The sequence below is a fragment of the Notamacropus eugenii genome, chromosome 2 (assembly GCF_028372415.1).
Source record: "Notamacropus eugenii isolate mMacEug1 chromosome 2, mMacEug1.pri_v2, whole genome shotgun sequence".
Lineage (NCBI taxonomy): Eukaryota > Metazoa > Chordata > Mammalia > Diprotodontia > Macropodidae > Notamacropus > Notamacropus eugenii.
In genome coordinates, this window is record NC_092873.1 from 22,053,075 (window position 1) to 22,067,085 (window position 14,011).

At 49.5% G+C, this 14,011-nt stretch overlaps 1 protein-coding gene across 1 annotated transcript; it reads right to left on the minus strand.

Moving 5' to 3' along the window:
* Positions 1-276: 276 nt before the first annotated feature.
* On the minus strand, positions 277-10,940 carry FGF3 (fibroblast growth factor 3). The gene is made up of 3 exons (XM_072638302.1): positions 10,670-10,940; positions 7,532-7,635; positions 277-1,949 (listed from the first exon to the last, which is right to left on the minus strand). The coding sequence occupies exons 1-3, from the start codon at positions 10,938-10,940 to the stop codon at positions 1,533-1,535; spliced, it is 792 nt and encodes a 263-aa protein (XP_072494403.1). The 3' UTR covers positions 277-1,532.
* Positions 10,941-14,011: the final 3,071 nt, after the last annotated feature.

A 14,011-nucleotide genomic window follows, 5' to 3' on the forward strand; every position in this document is an offset into this window, starting at 1 on the left:
TCATGGTAAAGGAAGAGATAAAACCCTGCTTTTCAGGTGGAAGACAGAGAAGTAGTGCCTATTTGGTTGGTCATTTCACCAGAGCACCCTAAGAAAGAAAGAAAAAAAAGTCCATAAATGTTGACATGTAACAGGGAGCCATGTGGACAAGTCACTAGACTGGGAGCTCCCTGTGGGCTGGAACCCTCTGAGCTGGAGAGCATAGGCCTCTGCAGAGTAAGAGATCACTCAGGTTTTATGAGATGAAAACAGAAATAAACAAAGGGATTAGGCAAATGGTGACTTGCAGGACTTTAGTACCACATCGGAACTCAGGCGTTACACTTTTAAAATCTAGAATATTTGGAATACACGGAAGGGAGAGGTTCATTCTCTCCGTCTCTGTGTATATACATAGCACACACACACACACACACACACACACACACACACTTTTATTTGTTTAACTCAGACAAACTGAACAGGGTTTTGCAAACAAATAAACCCCACTCCCCAAAACAAAACAAAACAAAACAAAGGATGATTTCAGGTTCAAGAGAAATGGCTTTCCATGCTTCACACAAAGCAAATTTCTCAGAGGATATTACAACCTTTAGCAGAGCTCACTCTGATTACACTCATACCCAAGTGTAAAAGGAAAACATGAAAAACCTTATTGTCACAGATAGAGAGGTGTTAATAAAATAACACTGTATTTTTCCATGCAAATTGATGAAGTCAGATAAAATCTTTTAAGGTCTTTTTAGTGATTTCATTAAATTTCATTCACCCAGGTGTGTTGCTGTTGGAAGGGATTCATCTATTTCTGGCCTAAAATATGTGATGGAGGGTATACAGGACCAGAAAAGGAAATGGCACAGGCTGGTTGTGTTATAAGAATGAAACAGCAGCCCAGGTGGTACCCTGGTACCCCTAGGATGTCAAAGGAACAGGAAGTGGGCCTCCAGCCTTCAGGGAAGATTGATGGAGAAATGTGGATGAAGGGAGCACAGGATGAAAGTGTACAGCGAGTGGGGGGGCAGAGAGATGAAGCTGGGCTCTGCCTTGGAGACCACAGCCAGCAATCAGGGAGCCTCCATCAGCAAGCTGAGAGCTCTTAGCTATCTTGACTTCAGGTGAGAGGCATGATAGACTTTGATGGCTTGTTGAAATGAAATTCAAGAGAAACCCAGACATTTCAACGGACACCTGTTCCCTATCCTCTCCCCTCTGAACACACCCACTGCACCCTGGCCTTCCCATCCACAATCCCCATCTCTACTGTCAAACAGTTGGGAATTCCTTGGCCTGCTCTCTGGAAATAGAAGGGAATGGCTAAGGCCTTATATGGATATCTAGGGAGACAAAGAGAATGAAGTCAAAAATACATTATAAAAGTTCCAACCCTTAAATGCAATCTTGATAGGTATTGAGAAGACTCACTGTAGGAATGTGCCCCAAGGCATGTGGCATTTTGTAAACCACCATGGGGGAGTCTAAAAGCACTAGAAGTCAGGAGCCTGGACAAGATGTCCACTCAAGCTGCCATTGGGTCAGAGTGTCCCGGGAGGGGCCTGTGTGCTCACAGAAGTTACCTCCAGCAGGGCTGTCTCCCTCCCTGCTTCCAGAACTGCTGAGTGTCCCTGCCTCCTCTTTCTCTCGCTCTTGTCCGCTGGCTTCCAGAGGCTCTCCCTATATGGGACACTGGTATGAAAGAGTCGGACCATCTCGTGGTCTTTGCTGTCCAGAACTCGGGGTAAGAAGAGAGAAGATTTCTGGGTCCGGCGGGTTTTAAAACCCCTCCTGGGTCGGCCTTTCCCATTGATGGAGACATACCAGAGTCTCTCGGAACTGGCTTTGCGCCTGGCCCCAGTTCCATTGGGCGCTGTTCTGTACAGGCGGGAGGCGTAGGTATTGTAGCCCAGCTCATGTAATCGCTCCACAAACTCACACTCAGCATTGTAGTTCTCCTGGAAAACAAATCCTAGAGATCAGGGCCTGCTGGGTAGGAATAGGAAAGGTTGACTCTGGGGACAGGGGCTCTGAGCCCACTGGTCAGGTCTAAGAAGGACCTCTGCTTTGATGCAAAGCAGAGATCACTCAAGAAAAGGCAGGAGGTCAAAGCTCTCTTCTTAAGAATTCAATCAATCAATCAGTCAGTGAAGAGAATTCAACAACAGCTGTGGGGAGAGGTGATGAACAGGCTAGGCCTTAGAACACTTGAGAACTCCAAGAGAAGGGAAAGGATTTGTAGTCACATTCCGAGCTGCTTCAAGGATGAAAAACAGCACTGACTTTACAAGGTGCGTTAAATTTAAGTCCAAAGATCTGAGTTTATGTCCCATATCTTTTGTGTCTTACCTATTACTCCTACCATTCCTGCCTCAGTTTCCTTATCTGTAAAGTGGAAAGGTTGTACTTGATTACCTTTGAGATGCCTTCCAGCTCTGGTCTAGAGATCATTGGTGATTTTGTGACATCACACTTTCCTTGATCTGTGGCTTTTGGGGGTGGGGGGAACAGATGGGCAAACAGATCCGGCCCTTTGAAGGATGAGGCCAAGGGTCTGTGAGGGTCCTGACAGAGACTGGCTCCCCAAACAAGGTCCGCCTTAGAGCCCAGGGAAGAGGACTGACTCTTGGGGTGGGGGGGAGAGGGGGGAGAGAGTATCTAAGGGATCATATTTGGAGATCACTTCCAGCTCTAAATCCCGGGGCCAAGGACAAAGCCTCTTCAGGTGACTAAAAAGAGGAAAGTCAGAGAGACTATCGAATCTGGTTATTTCTCTATAGATCACCAAGAGCTTTCAGGGTATAATCCTGTTTGATTTTCACAGCACATCAATGAGATAGCTGACACTAGAACTATAATGTTTTCCTTAGAAGTGAGGAAACTCCTAAGTGGAAGTGACTGGTCCAAGGACACGTAGCTAATAATTAGGAACCAGCATGGCATAGTACCAAGAGTTCTGACCCTGGGGTCATGAGGGGACGGTGGGTCAATCTTGCCTCAGGAGTGTCCTGGTTGTGCCAGAGTGGACAAATAAATCCCTTTACTTCCCTGCACCTCAGTTTCCTATCTTGTCAAATGAGATGCCCTGCTTACATTTCTGGGTTTCTGAGAGGAAAAGCTTGAGACCATGGCTACAGAACCCTCATTGAAATGGTAAAAGGACATTAACCAAAGAAGACAGACCAAACTCAGCTCTGGAAGTCACTTCTAGGCTGCATCTAGTGCTGGGGGACTTGGCTTTTGCTCTTTTTCTGGAGGCCTGGCCCCCTCACATCTGCTTCCAATGGATGAGGACATCCTGGTTCTGCTCTACATTGGGGAAGACCAGGCCTGAGACCCCCAAAGTGCTACCATGATCCCAGAGAATACAAGTGGATGGTCTAGCTGATTCTCTTCCCAGCATCTTTGAACTAAGCTGGCTCATGACAGAAGGGTGAGCTTAGTTGGACAAGTCTAGTGGATGAATCCAATGGATGAATCTAGTGGACGGCCTAACTTCTCTTCCCAGCATCCTTGAACTAAGCTCACCCTTCTGCAATGAGCTTCCCGATGGCCTCTCTTGTTTTTGTTTTTTTTCTCTCAAGGAAAGAGGAAAAATGTGATGGACTGTGGACATTGAGAGAGTTCAGAAGTCCCTGCTTTTCTCCCTCCTCAAGCCATGAGGTTTTCAGGTGAGCATTTGGAACCTGAGAAGGTGGAGGCACAGGTAGGGCAGCCTTGTTCTTGCCTCAAGATCCAAGCCCTGCCAGATTCAGATTCAGAGCTTTGGCAATGCACATTGTCTGAAGAGAGAGGCACTGGTTTAAGAGGGGATATTCCCAATGTGCTAGAAGAAGCTTTGTAGGGCAGGGGAACAACCTGGAAAGACACAATTTGCTAGGACTAGGTGCTCTGGGCTCCTTCCAGCTACCTGGCTTCATTCTTAAACCTGGAGAGTCAAGGTCGGTAAGAAGCTATCAGGTCTGAGTGTTTAGGGGGTTATGTGTAGGTGTGGGTATATGCGTGTGAGTTTGAGTGTGCCAAAGTGTGTGTATGTGTATGAATGAGTATTAATGATTGTGAATATATCTGTGTGTGAACGTGTGAGTACAAGTGTGTGGATATGTGTGAATGTGTCTGTTTATGTGTCTTTGTATAAATGAGTATGTTTATTAGTGACTTGTGTGTGAGTACGTATATGTGTGAAAGAGCATTTATATATGTAAGCACCAGTGTGTAAATACATGTGTGCATGTACGTTGTGTGAATGTCTGTGTGATTCTGTTAGTAATTGTGTGTTTGAGTGTCTGTGTGTGAAAGAGCATGTATATATGTAAATTCTAGTGTATGAATACAAGCATGTGTGAATTGTGTAAGTACGTATGTGATTCTGTTAGCGACTGTGTTTGAGTGTGTGTGCATGTGAAAAAGCATGTGTACATGTAAGTTCCCATATGTGAATACAAGGAAGTGAGTTGTGTGAATAAGTCTGTATGTCTGTGTGTGAATGCACACAGTGTGGATCAGTTAGTGACTGTGTGTGAGTGAATGAGTGTGCATTTCTGAATGTGTGTGCCGATATGTATATTAAGTGAAATGCTTTTGAGAGAGGAATGTGTAAACATGCTTTATCTTTGTCTGACTGTCAGTAATTAATTAAGACTTTAAAAATCCATGCTCCACCTTCACCCCACAGAACACATCACTGGAAAAGCATGGACCAAAAGTGGCTTTATCATCTAGATTTTATCTAGATGGAAAACCTCCCATTGCTTAAGGATGCAGCCCACTGGCCAGATCAATGCTGCTGCAGTCGGAGGTACCAAATTTCAAACTGCTATACATGTATTTTACCCTATGGAGTTGTCCCCCCCCACTTTCTTTTCTTACGGGGGAGACAATACTACAGGGCTGGCCAGAAGAGTCAAGGGGGCTGCTCATCACAGGGGAGTGGAGGCTGCGGCAACAATCTCTGCTGATAGGGTGAAGTCAATGCCAGTGTGGACTGATGGAGCCAGTTAGAAGGGAGGCTTCTTGAGGGCAAGGCCAATTTTTGTCTTTATCTTGCCTTTCCCATCAACTGGTACAGCCTGGCACAGAAGCAGGTCTTAAAGGGCAGCTGAACCCTGGTTCCCCCAAGTTCCAGTGATCCTTAGTCTCTCCCCTACAAAGCCAAATTTTTTTACCTCTTCCTCTCCAAAGCTCTATTTTCTTGGGACAGCTGGCGAGGGACTCCAGTGCCAACAAATATTTTTATAAAGCAACTACTTCATACCCTAGAGTAGGAAGGGCAGTTGGTGGTATGTAGGGACTGGAGTTAAAAGGACCTGAGTTCAAATCCAGCCTTAGACACTTACTAGCTGTATGACCCTGGGCAAGTCACTTAACCCTGTTTGCCTCAGTTTCCTCATCTGTCAAATGAGCTGGAGAAGAAAATGGAAATCAGTATTTTTGTCAAGAAAACTGGAGTCACAACTGAAATGACCAAAATTCACTGTATACAAAGGCCTGCGCTGGATAATGGGGCAGATACGACTATAACTCTAGTCTAACTCACAGTTGCCAGGGGCATACTATGAAATGACCCAAGGCAAGAGGCATTTTCATCTCAATTCCATTGGGAAGTCTTTTTTTGGGGGGTGGGGGGTCGGGGAAGGGGAGGGTTGGGTGCCCATGGAGGTTAGATTGGAAGTCAGAGGATGTGTCTTTCAATCCTAGTTGCCTTGGGCAAGTCACTTCCTTCTTTAAGTCTCAGTTTCCTCATCTGTAAAATAAAAAGGTTTGCACTAAATTTCCTCTGAGGTTCCTTGGAGCTATAAATCAATAATCCTAAAATAAAATCCAAGAAAAGTCATCCTTTCACCTGAGGTCATAGACACCTGTCACTCAAAGGATAGACATCATCTTGTCTAACAAGCACTTTTTACAGATCAGGAAATTGAGACCCAGTTATGGGAAACAACTTTCCCAAGACCCCTATTCTGTGGAAGACTGTACATGGTAAAAACAAAAGAAAACAAAGTATTCTGCTTGTCCCTAGTGGACAGAACCAGGAGTAGCAATTGGAAATTGTCATGGCAAATTTAGGCTCGATGTCTTAGCACTTTGTACAGTGACTAGAACATAGTAGGATTGTATAAATGTTGACTGGTTGATGTCAGGACCAATGGTTAGAGCTATCCAGAACTGAAATGGGCAGCCTCCAGAAGCAGACTCATCCTCCCTGTCAGGCTTTAAGCAACAACAGAAAGATCTTTTGTCAAATGAATTGTAGGGCTGGGAGAGGCAGGGGTGGGGTAGGAGTTAGATTAGATGGTCACAGAGATCTTTTCTAACTCAGGAAATTCTGATATTTGGTGCAATCCTTAACTCCTTCACTCATCCCACATATATAATCTGTTGCCAGACATTTCCATTCCTACCTTAACGCCATCTCTTGAATACATCCCCCAATTCACTCAGTTCACAGTCCCTACCCTGAACCCCCTCAACACCCCTCACCTGCAGAAGCCTTCTAATTGGCCTCCCTGCCTCAAATCTCTCCATTCTGATTCATCTTCCACTCAGCCCAAATTGTCAAGATTTTTTATACCTGAGCCTAAGTCACATACCCCTCACCTCAATAAACTACCCAGGCTTGATATTACTCTCAAGATCAAATAAAATCCTTCTGTTTGTTATTTAAACATTTATCACCTGACAGCTTCTAACCTTTCCAGTCTTTTTATATTTTACTCCCTTCCACTCACACTGGTCTATTTGGTTTTCCTCCAACAAGAGACTCCGTCAGTTTACAGGACTTTCCACTGACTTCCCCTCCAGCTACAATACTCTTTCCTTACCTCTACCTCTTAGGATGCCTGGCTTCCTTCAAGACTCAGCTCAAATCCCACCTTCTGCAGGTTTATCGAGGTTCCTCTCTCCTTTACTTCTCCACCCCCATCTCTTTCCCTCTCAGATTACCTCTCATCCACTTAGTTTTTATTTTCTATATCCCTAGTTACTTTGGCATCTGAGTGCTCCATTAGAAAGTTGAGTTCCCTGAGGGCAGGCCCTCTTCTCTTTCTTTGGGTCCCCAGCACTGAGCACAGCATCTGACCTCTGGTAAGTGCTTGAGAAATGCTTGTTGACTGGTATTAAGCAAAGCCAGTCTAGGTCTTTTGAGTCCAAATCCACTTAGAACTCCCCCCATATCCGCTCCACGGTACCAATTCTTCTCTGAAAGAGATGCTCTGGGTTCTATCTGCTTGTGTGAACATTCAGTAACTACAACAAGGTTTGGGGGATGAGTTCAGAGACTTTGGGGAGGGACACTCCAGATTCTTCAACCCAACCCCACGTTTTACAGATGAGAAAACTTGGGTCCAGATTGGTGTATAGAGAAGACCCAGGTTCTGGGCCCAGCTCCTCTTCTTGTCTCCTAGGACTTTCTCCTTTACATCATTTACCTTCTGGGACCTTTCAGTAAATGGACAATGCCACGTCCATGATCAGTCTAGTGGGCATTGCTTGAGTTTTAGGTTAGCAAACCCAGATGCTGATGTGTCAAAGCCAGACTTACCGAGGCGTACAGTCTTCCCCGTTTGTTCATGGCCAGATAGCGCCCAGAAAAGAGCCCCTTAATGGCCACAATTCCAACCTCCACTGCTGTGATTTCTAGGATACCTGGGAACAGAAACAGGGTAGAATGAATCTCTGGAGTTGAGTTAGTAATGCTCCTGTGCCCCTCTAGGAGCTGAAATGTCTACTATCCCTGCTGACCACCAGGCTCCCTGACTTCTCTTTAAATAACTTAGAATATCCTGGGGAAGAAAACTACCTACCAGGGCCCCTCCAAAGCAAAAGAGACATTTGGACAAAGAAAGAAGGACTGGGCTAAAGCTGGGCCCCTACTCTCCATGCACATTCCTGGCTGATCTATTGAGACTCCAAAAGCTTCCCAAGGCCAAGCCCTGACATTGAACCAGAGTCCGCTAATCCCTTGTGTCTATTAAAAAAAAAAAAGAAAAAGAAGAAAAAGGTCTAAATCTCCTGTAAGGGTTTTCTGAGAGACAGGAGAGCTCTTGACTCTCTGAGATTGACAGCAAAGGTCTCCTTTAGAGGACAATGGCCTCCCTCAGGCCTGCTAGAAGGGAAGATGGGAGGGGGTAGGGTATACCTAGAGACTTGGATCTAGCCCTAAGCCCCCTCCCCCGCCCCAGCTCACCTCCCCCAAGAGGCTCTGACCTGGAAAGTATGCAAGGATGTCTTCAAGTCAGAATCCAATGAAAGGCAATGCTTAGCCATACTGGCCCCTTTGTCCCAGGGTCACAGGCCAAGGGGGTAAAGAGCCTTTCCCTTGGGAAGAGGGACAAGTGATAGATTCTGAGTTGGTGTGGTAGGAAGCTAAAGAGTTGGAGGATACTGAAGTTCTGTGCAGTTAGGGGTGGGGGGAGAGGCAAACATATCCGAAACCACAAGAATGAAACAGGACCCCTATGGTGAGCCAGCTACCAGAGTCAGAGGGGAAAGGATATCATCTCCCTGGGGCTTCCCTCCAAATTCTATCTATCACCACCATCACACACCTTTACTGGAGTCAATAATGAGAAGAAAAGGTCCAGAAGCAGGGAGATCTTCCAGATACCTGACCTTCCCCACCAAGGTCATAGAGCTAGGCACTAGGATGGAGCAGTCGGTTAAAGAATGGGGGGGGGGGGGGCGGGGGGCGCTTCCTTTTGGCACCTGGAGGCACACACATGTGTGGGAAATGTTTTTATTTCCCCACCACCCCCAAACAAATTCTTGATCAGCGCCTCATTTCCTGAGCGCCGGGGGATAACGAGGGTGACAGCTGGTTTCTATCACCCAGTTTAATGAACTCTGAAGGATGATCCTTCCAAAAAAGTCTTTTGGTGGCTGGAGGTTTCCTTTAGGAAACCGCGGTTTTCCTTCGCCGCCTTCAGCCAGACCTCCGCAAGCTTCCGCATCTTCGCCGAATCCACCCCCCCACCCCCCCGAATTCACCCGGAGAGAGCAGGTTCCTGCTGTGTCACGGGTCTGCGCCTTCCTGCGACCTGTACCCTCCAGTGCCCTGGGATCGCCTGGACTCTACACCATGTCTCCTGCACCTTCTCGTCCCCTGCCGCATACACTCTTCTTTGCCCTGGGTGCCTTGCTTTGGGATCGGAGTCCTGCCCTGTGCCCTCTGTCCTTCGTCATACTGGGAAACATCCCAGTTCCCAGTCTTAAAGTGATAGAATAGTTTAGGATAGTTCAGAACTAACTAAACTTCCTCCTTCCCAAAGAATAGGGATGTGCTGCCTTTATCCATCCTACCGAAGCGCTGTGGGACCTCTCCCGAGTCCACGCCTTCAGCTCGCCCTGGTCAGCGCGCACGTTGGCAGCGCATAGAGCCCACCAGGATGGCGAGACCAGCCCCCGGTCGCTGAGCTTCCTAGTGTTTCTGTTTCCTATTTCCCGGCTCTCTAAACTCCTAATTTCTTGACCCTCGCCCCATCCCATTCCCAACTCCCTCAAGCTGCCAGATACACTGACCATACCCATCCGAGCTCCCTCAATCCCCTCCGGCAACAGGAGCAGGGTGGTGTGGTGGTGGGAGAGCCTGGGCAGCAGGACAGGGGCAATGCAAGAAAACCCCCGTGGGGGTCTGGCTAGGAGTGTGAGTAATGCAGACAGGAAAGTGACGAGAACAAGCTTTTGCCAGTAGGTCCGATGTGTCCGCTGCGCACTTTCTTAATTTCCATTCCCTCCCAGTCTATTTCGAAGCTAAGCACGGATGTCATTTCTGAGTTGAGATTCTCCTAGGCTGGGTTGATGGGGATAGGGGTGGGACTGTGAAGGGCATTTCTAGGGATCGAGCACTAGGAATCCAAGATTCAACGGATCCCCTCCCAGGGGCAACACTCTCTGAACACACGCTCCTCAGGACGGCGAGGCCTGGAAACAAGGGAGAGGGAGGAGGGACGGGGTCGTGTGTGTGTGTGTGTGTGTGTGTGTGTGTGTGTGTGTGTGTGTGTCTGTGAGAGAGAGAGAGAGAGAGAGAGAGAGAGAGAGAGAGAGAGAGAGAGAGAGAGAGAGAAATTTGTGCCCTGAGGGGGAAATCGGAATGGGAGGGGGGGCGCGGAGAGGAAAAGCCGAGGACAGGGGGGAGGGGGAAGAGGGAGGAAGGCAAATTTCTCTTCTGTACTGCCTCGGAGGGGTAAGCCCTGACCCTGAAATGCCGGGAAGGGTAGCTACAGAGCCTACCAGGCATAGCGCTGAGCTAGGCACAGAGCCTGAGGCTCTTCAATCTGGCAGTCAGGAACATGGCGATACTAGTGACGAACCCTTGTCTAATGTGACGCCTTAGCTCCCGAAGCCCGTATCCCCCGAGCGCAGTCAGACGTTGGAAGCCCTTCACCATCGGTTCAGTCCGGGCCTGAGAGAGGGAGAGCCAGTCCAACCCCAAGCATCGCCCACCTGGAAGCTCACTAAGCCCGGCCCTGTTCCCGTCGCGTCCCGTCCTGTCCCTGTCCCTGTCCTCGTTCCTGCCCCAGTCCAGTACTGCGCCCCTCCAGCCTCATCCCGGTGGATGTGTCCAAACCTCTCCCCACCCCAGTCTCTGTCTCGGTCCCTGTCCTGCTCGCAATTCCTGATCAGAGCCCTCCCTCTTCCGACGGTCTCTGGGCCCCCAGGCACTGAGGGTCGCGGTACTCACTGTAGACGCTGTTCTCCAGGCTGCCGCCGACCCGGCCGCTGGGGGGGATCTGCAGGTGGTACTTGGTGGCGCAGTAGAGCTTTCTGCGCCGGGGCGCTCCGCCGAGGTGCTCATAGACACCGCCTCGGCCCCCGGCATCTCTACGGAGGCGGCCCTCTGGGGCCTGGGTCTCCGCCTCCCTGGGGGGCCCTGGCTGAGCCAGGCCCAGGGCCCACGACGCCTGCCCGCTGGGATGGAGCAGACTGAACACCAGAAGCCAGATCAGTTCCATTGTGGCATGGTGACAGGGACGCTCAGGCTACTACGGAGACCCCGGGCTGGCTGGAGGTGGGGGCGGGGAGCCCCCCCTGGGCACCCATGAACCCGCAGCCGAGGCTCAGCAGCCCCGATAGCCTCTGGAGGAGCTGCGAAGCCCCAACAGCTTGCAGCGGGGACAGAGAGGGGAGGCCCTCTGGGACCCTCAGTACCCTCTTCCCCTTCTCCGCCTGCCCTCTGGAGCTTCAAATCCGTGAGAGAGCAGCCAGGCTGAGGGCAACGGAGACGGGGAGAAGGTGAGGGAGAGGGAAAAAGGGAGAGGGAGGGCAGGGAAGGAGAGGAGGGGAGGAGAGATAGAGAGAAATAGTCAGAGGCAGAGAGAGAGAGAGAGTGGAAGAGAAGCCCGATAAATTTTTGACTGGGAAAAATTTTTGTTGATGGAGAGAGCATAGAAATAAAAGCCCTCTCTGGCAACAATAGAGCTGAGGCCAGTGGATGGGGAGAAGGAAGGGGAGAAAAGAGAGAGGCAAGGGAAGGAAGAGAGGGAGACAGGGAGTGAGGGAGGGAGGCGTCCCGCAGTCGTGCGGGAACACCCCTCCCCTCCCTTAGGCCCGAAAGGAGAGGTCTTGGCGTTTCTCACCCAGGATCCCCTACCCCCCGCCCCTAGGGACAAGCCGCACCCCACACAAAGAGCGAGGAGCGAGCACGCGGGCGCACGGAGGCGCACACACCCGCCGGAGCTCCGCCGCAGCGCTCAGTCTGAGGGCACAGCGTCTCCTGGGCCCGCGTTCCCCTCTTCCCTGTCTCTGTCTCTCCCTCTCCCTCTCTCTTTCTCTTCCTCCCCCTCCCTCTCTCTTTCTCTTCTTTCCCCACCCCCGCTTTGAAAGATCCCTTCCCTTCCCCCACTTCCCTGAAGACCAATTACACGTCCGAAAATTATACATTAAGGATTTCAAGTCAGCGGGGCCTGGGGTCTGTCTGTCAAGCACCCCCCCCCTTATCAATCCCAAATCACGATAGTGACAAGCGGGATGACTGATGTGGCCTTAAAACAACGAGGGGCGGGGTGGGGGTAGCGGCTCCATTTAAAAATGCACATTTAAAAGACGGAGAACGATAAAGGAAGACGCTAACCCGAACTGCTAGGGGATGATGCTGGAGAGTGTGCAACAAGCAGACATGTGTGGCCGTGTTTGCGTATCTGTGCATATGTGTGACTGTGCTTGTGTGTCAGTGCGTGCGTGTGTGCGTGCGTGTGCATACGTGTGTGCAAGTGAGTGGGTGTATGCATGTGTGCGTGTGTGGTTGAGATTTTCGGTGAGCGTGCGGGTGTGTTTCTGGAACAGACCGGTGGTGAGGGATCCTGGCGTCAGACTAGATTTTCCGCTCTTCGCGTTATTCTCCTACCAGAGGAGAAGCCCAGGGCCCCACAACCGCCTGCGTAGGGCACTTCTGGGGTGCTGGGGTTGGGTGGGGGGCAGAGAGGAGGCTCAGCGAATCCTCGGTGCTTTCCGAAGCGATGCTCCTGGCCTCCGAACTCTGCGCAAAGATGCAGAGACAGACAGGGCTTCGCTCCGATTTGCCCCACGGTTCCAAGAACCGACCAACTGCCCAAATACCTTGGCCTAATGGAAAGGGAACTGGCTTCCTCCGCTAACGCCTAGCGCTGCCATGCTGGACCCGAGGGGAGGCATGGGAGATTCTCAGACAGCTTCATCTGGGTGCTGGAGGACTAGAGGGGAGGAACCCCCTCCTCCCCCCCCACACGGGCAAAGGCCTAGACAGAAAGCAGCACAGAGACACAGAGAGAGATACACAGGCAGACACAGCTGGAGAGACAGAGACAAAGACACACAGAAACCAAAAGGGACTGAAACAGAGAAACAGACAGACAGATGGAGACTGAAAGACCAAGAGACTGACAGACCAGGAGGGGAGAGAGACACTTCCAGACAGAGACTGAGAAGAGCCTCCTCTCTGGAATGAGTCTGTCTAGGTGTCAGCTAGAGAAAACTCGTTAATTAAATTTGCATCTGAAATGACTGAAAATCAAAAGCTTTGGGGGGCACAATTTGGGAAATGAGAGCGATTAATTTGTCCCATTTAAGCCTGATGCTTTAACACTGTCCATCTGAAGGCCAGGAAGTGCCCTTTAATAATTCGATTCAGTTCAAGTCAATTCAACAAACATTTGTTAAAGGTTGACTACATGCAAGGTATACTATTAGGATCCAGATTTCCATAAGAAGAAATTCTCCTCTCCTCTCCTCTCCCCTTCCCTCCTTTCCCCTCCCCTCTCCTCTCCTCTCCCCCTCCTCTCTTCTCCCCTCCCCTCCCCTCCTCTCCTCTCCTTTCCTCTTTCCCATTCATGCAGTTCTTGCTTTGCTTCTCTCTGCTGCAACTCCTCTCCCTCAATTTAGTTGAGGAAGAAATGGAGCAATATTGCTCCATTATCATTTTTTCTCCTTATCATTTTGGGTGTTCTGTTCCTTTATTATGGTCAGGGTGAGATATTCCTGTAACTTTGCTTCCTCCTACATTTTCGGTATAGGACTCTGCATCGTCTTGGTTCTTAATAATCAAATCTTACTGAACTGGATTCAGGATTCCTAAGTGGACCTTACTCCTCTCCCCACAACCTGCTCCCCCGCCTCCCCAGACACTTCACAGGCCCTTCTTCTCTGTCAATTTGTTTGGGTGGTGGAAATGGAGTCAAGGCTGTGTCCTCAAGTTCATTCCTAAATATTATCTCCACCTCTGGCTTGTGGACTTGAGCCTGTCTCCCCCACCCAGGGCCAGTATTTTGAGCTTTTCTATCCATTATTGGGAGAGCTGATCACAAATCAGATACTTACAGGGACAATGGTAGTGTTGTTTTGCTTTTTTCCCCCAGCTCCACCCTCAGTCACTGAGTCTTTCTATCTTTACCGCCTTCTCTCTTTCCCCCAGCAGTCTCTGAAGTCTCAGGAAAAGAAACAAATCAGGAGGTGATATCTGGAGATGTGTGGGTGTGGATGTACAGGCCAGTATATCCATAGTCTTGGAGATTACGGACCTCTTCAGACCTCATCTACAAGGCCATGCTCA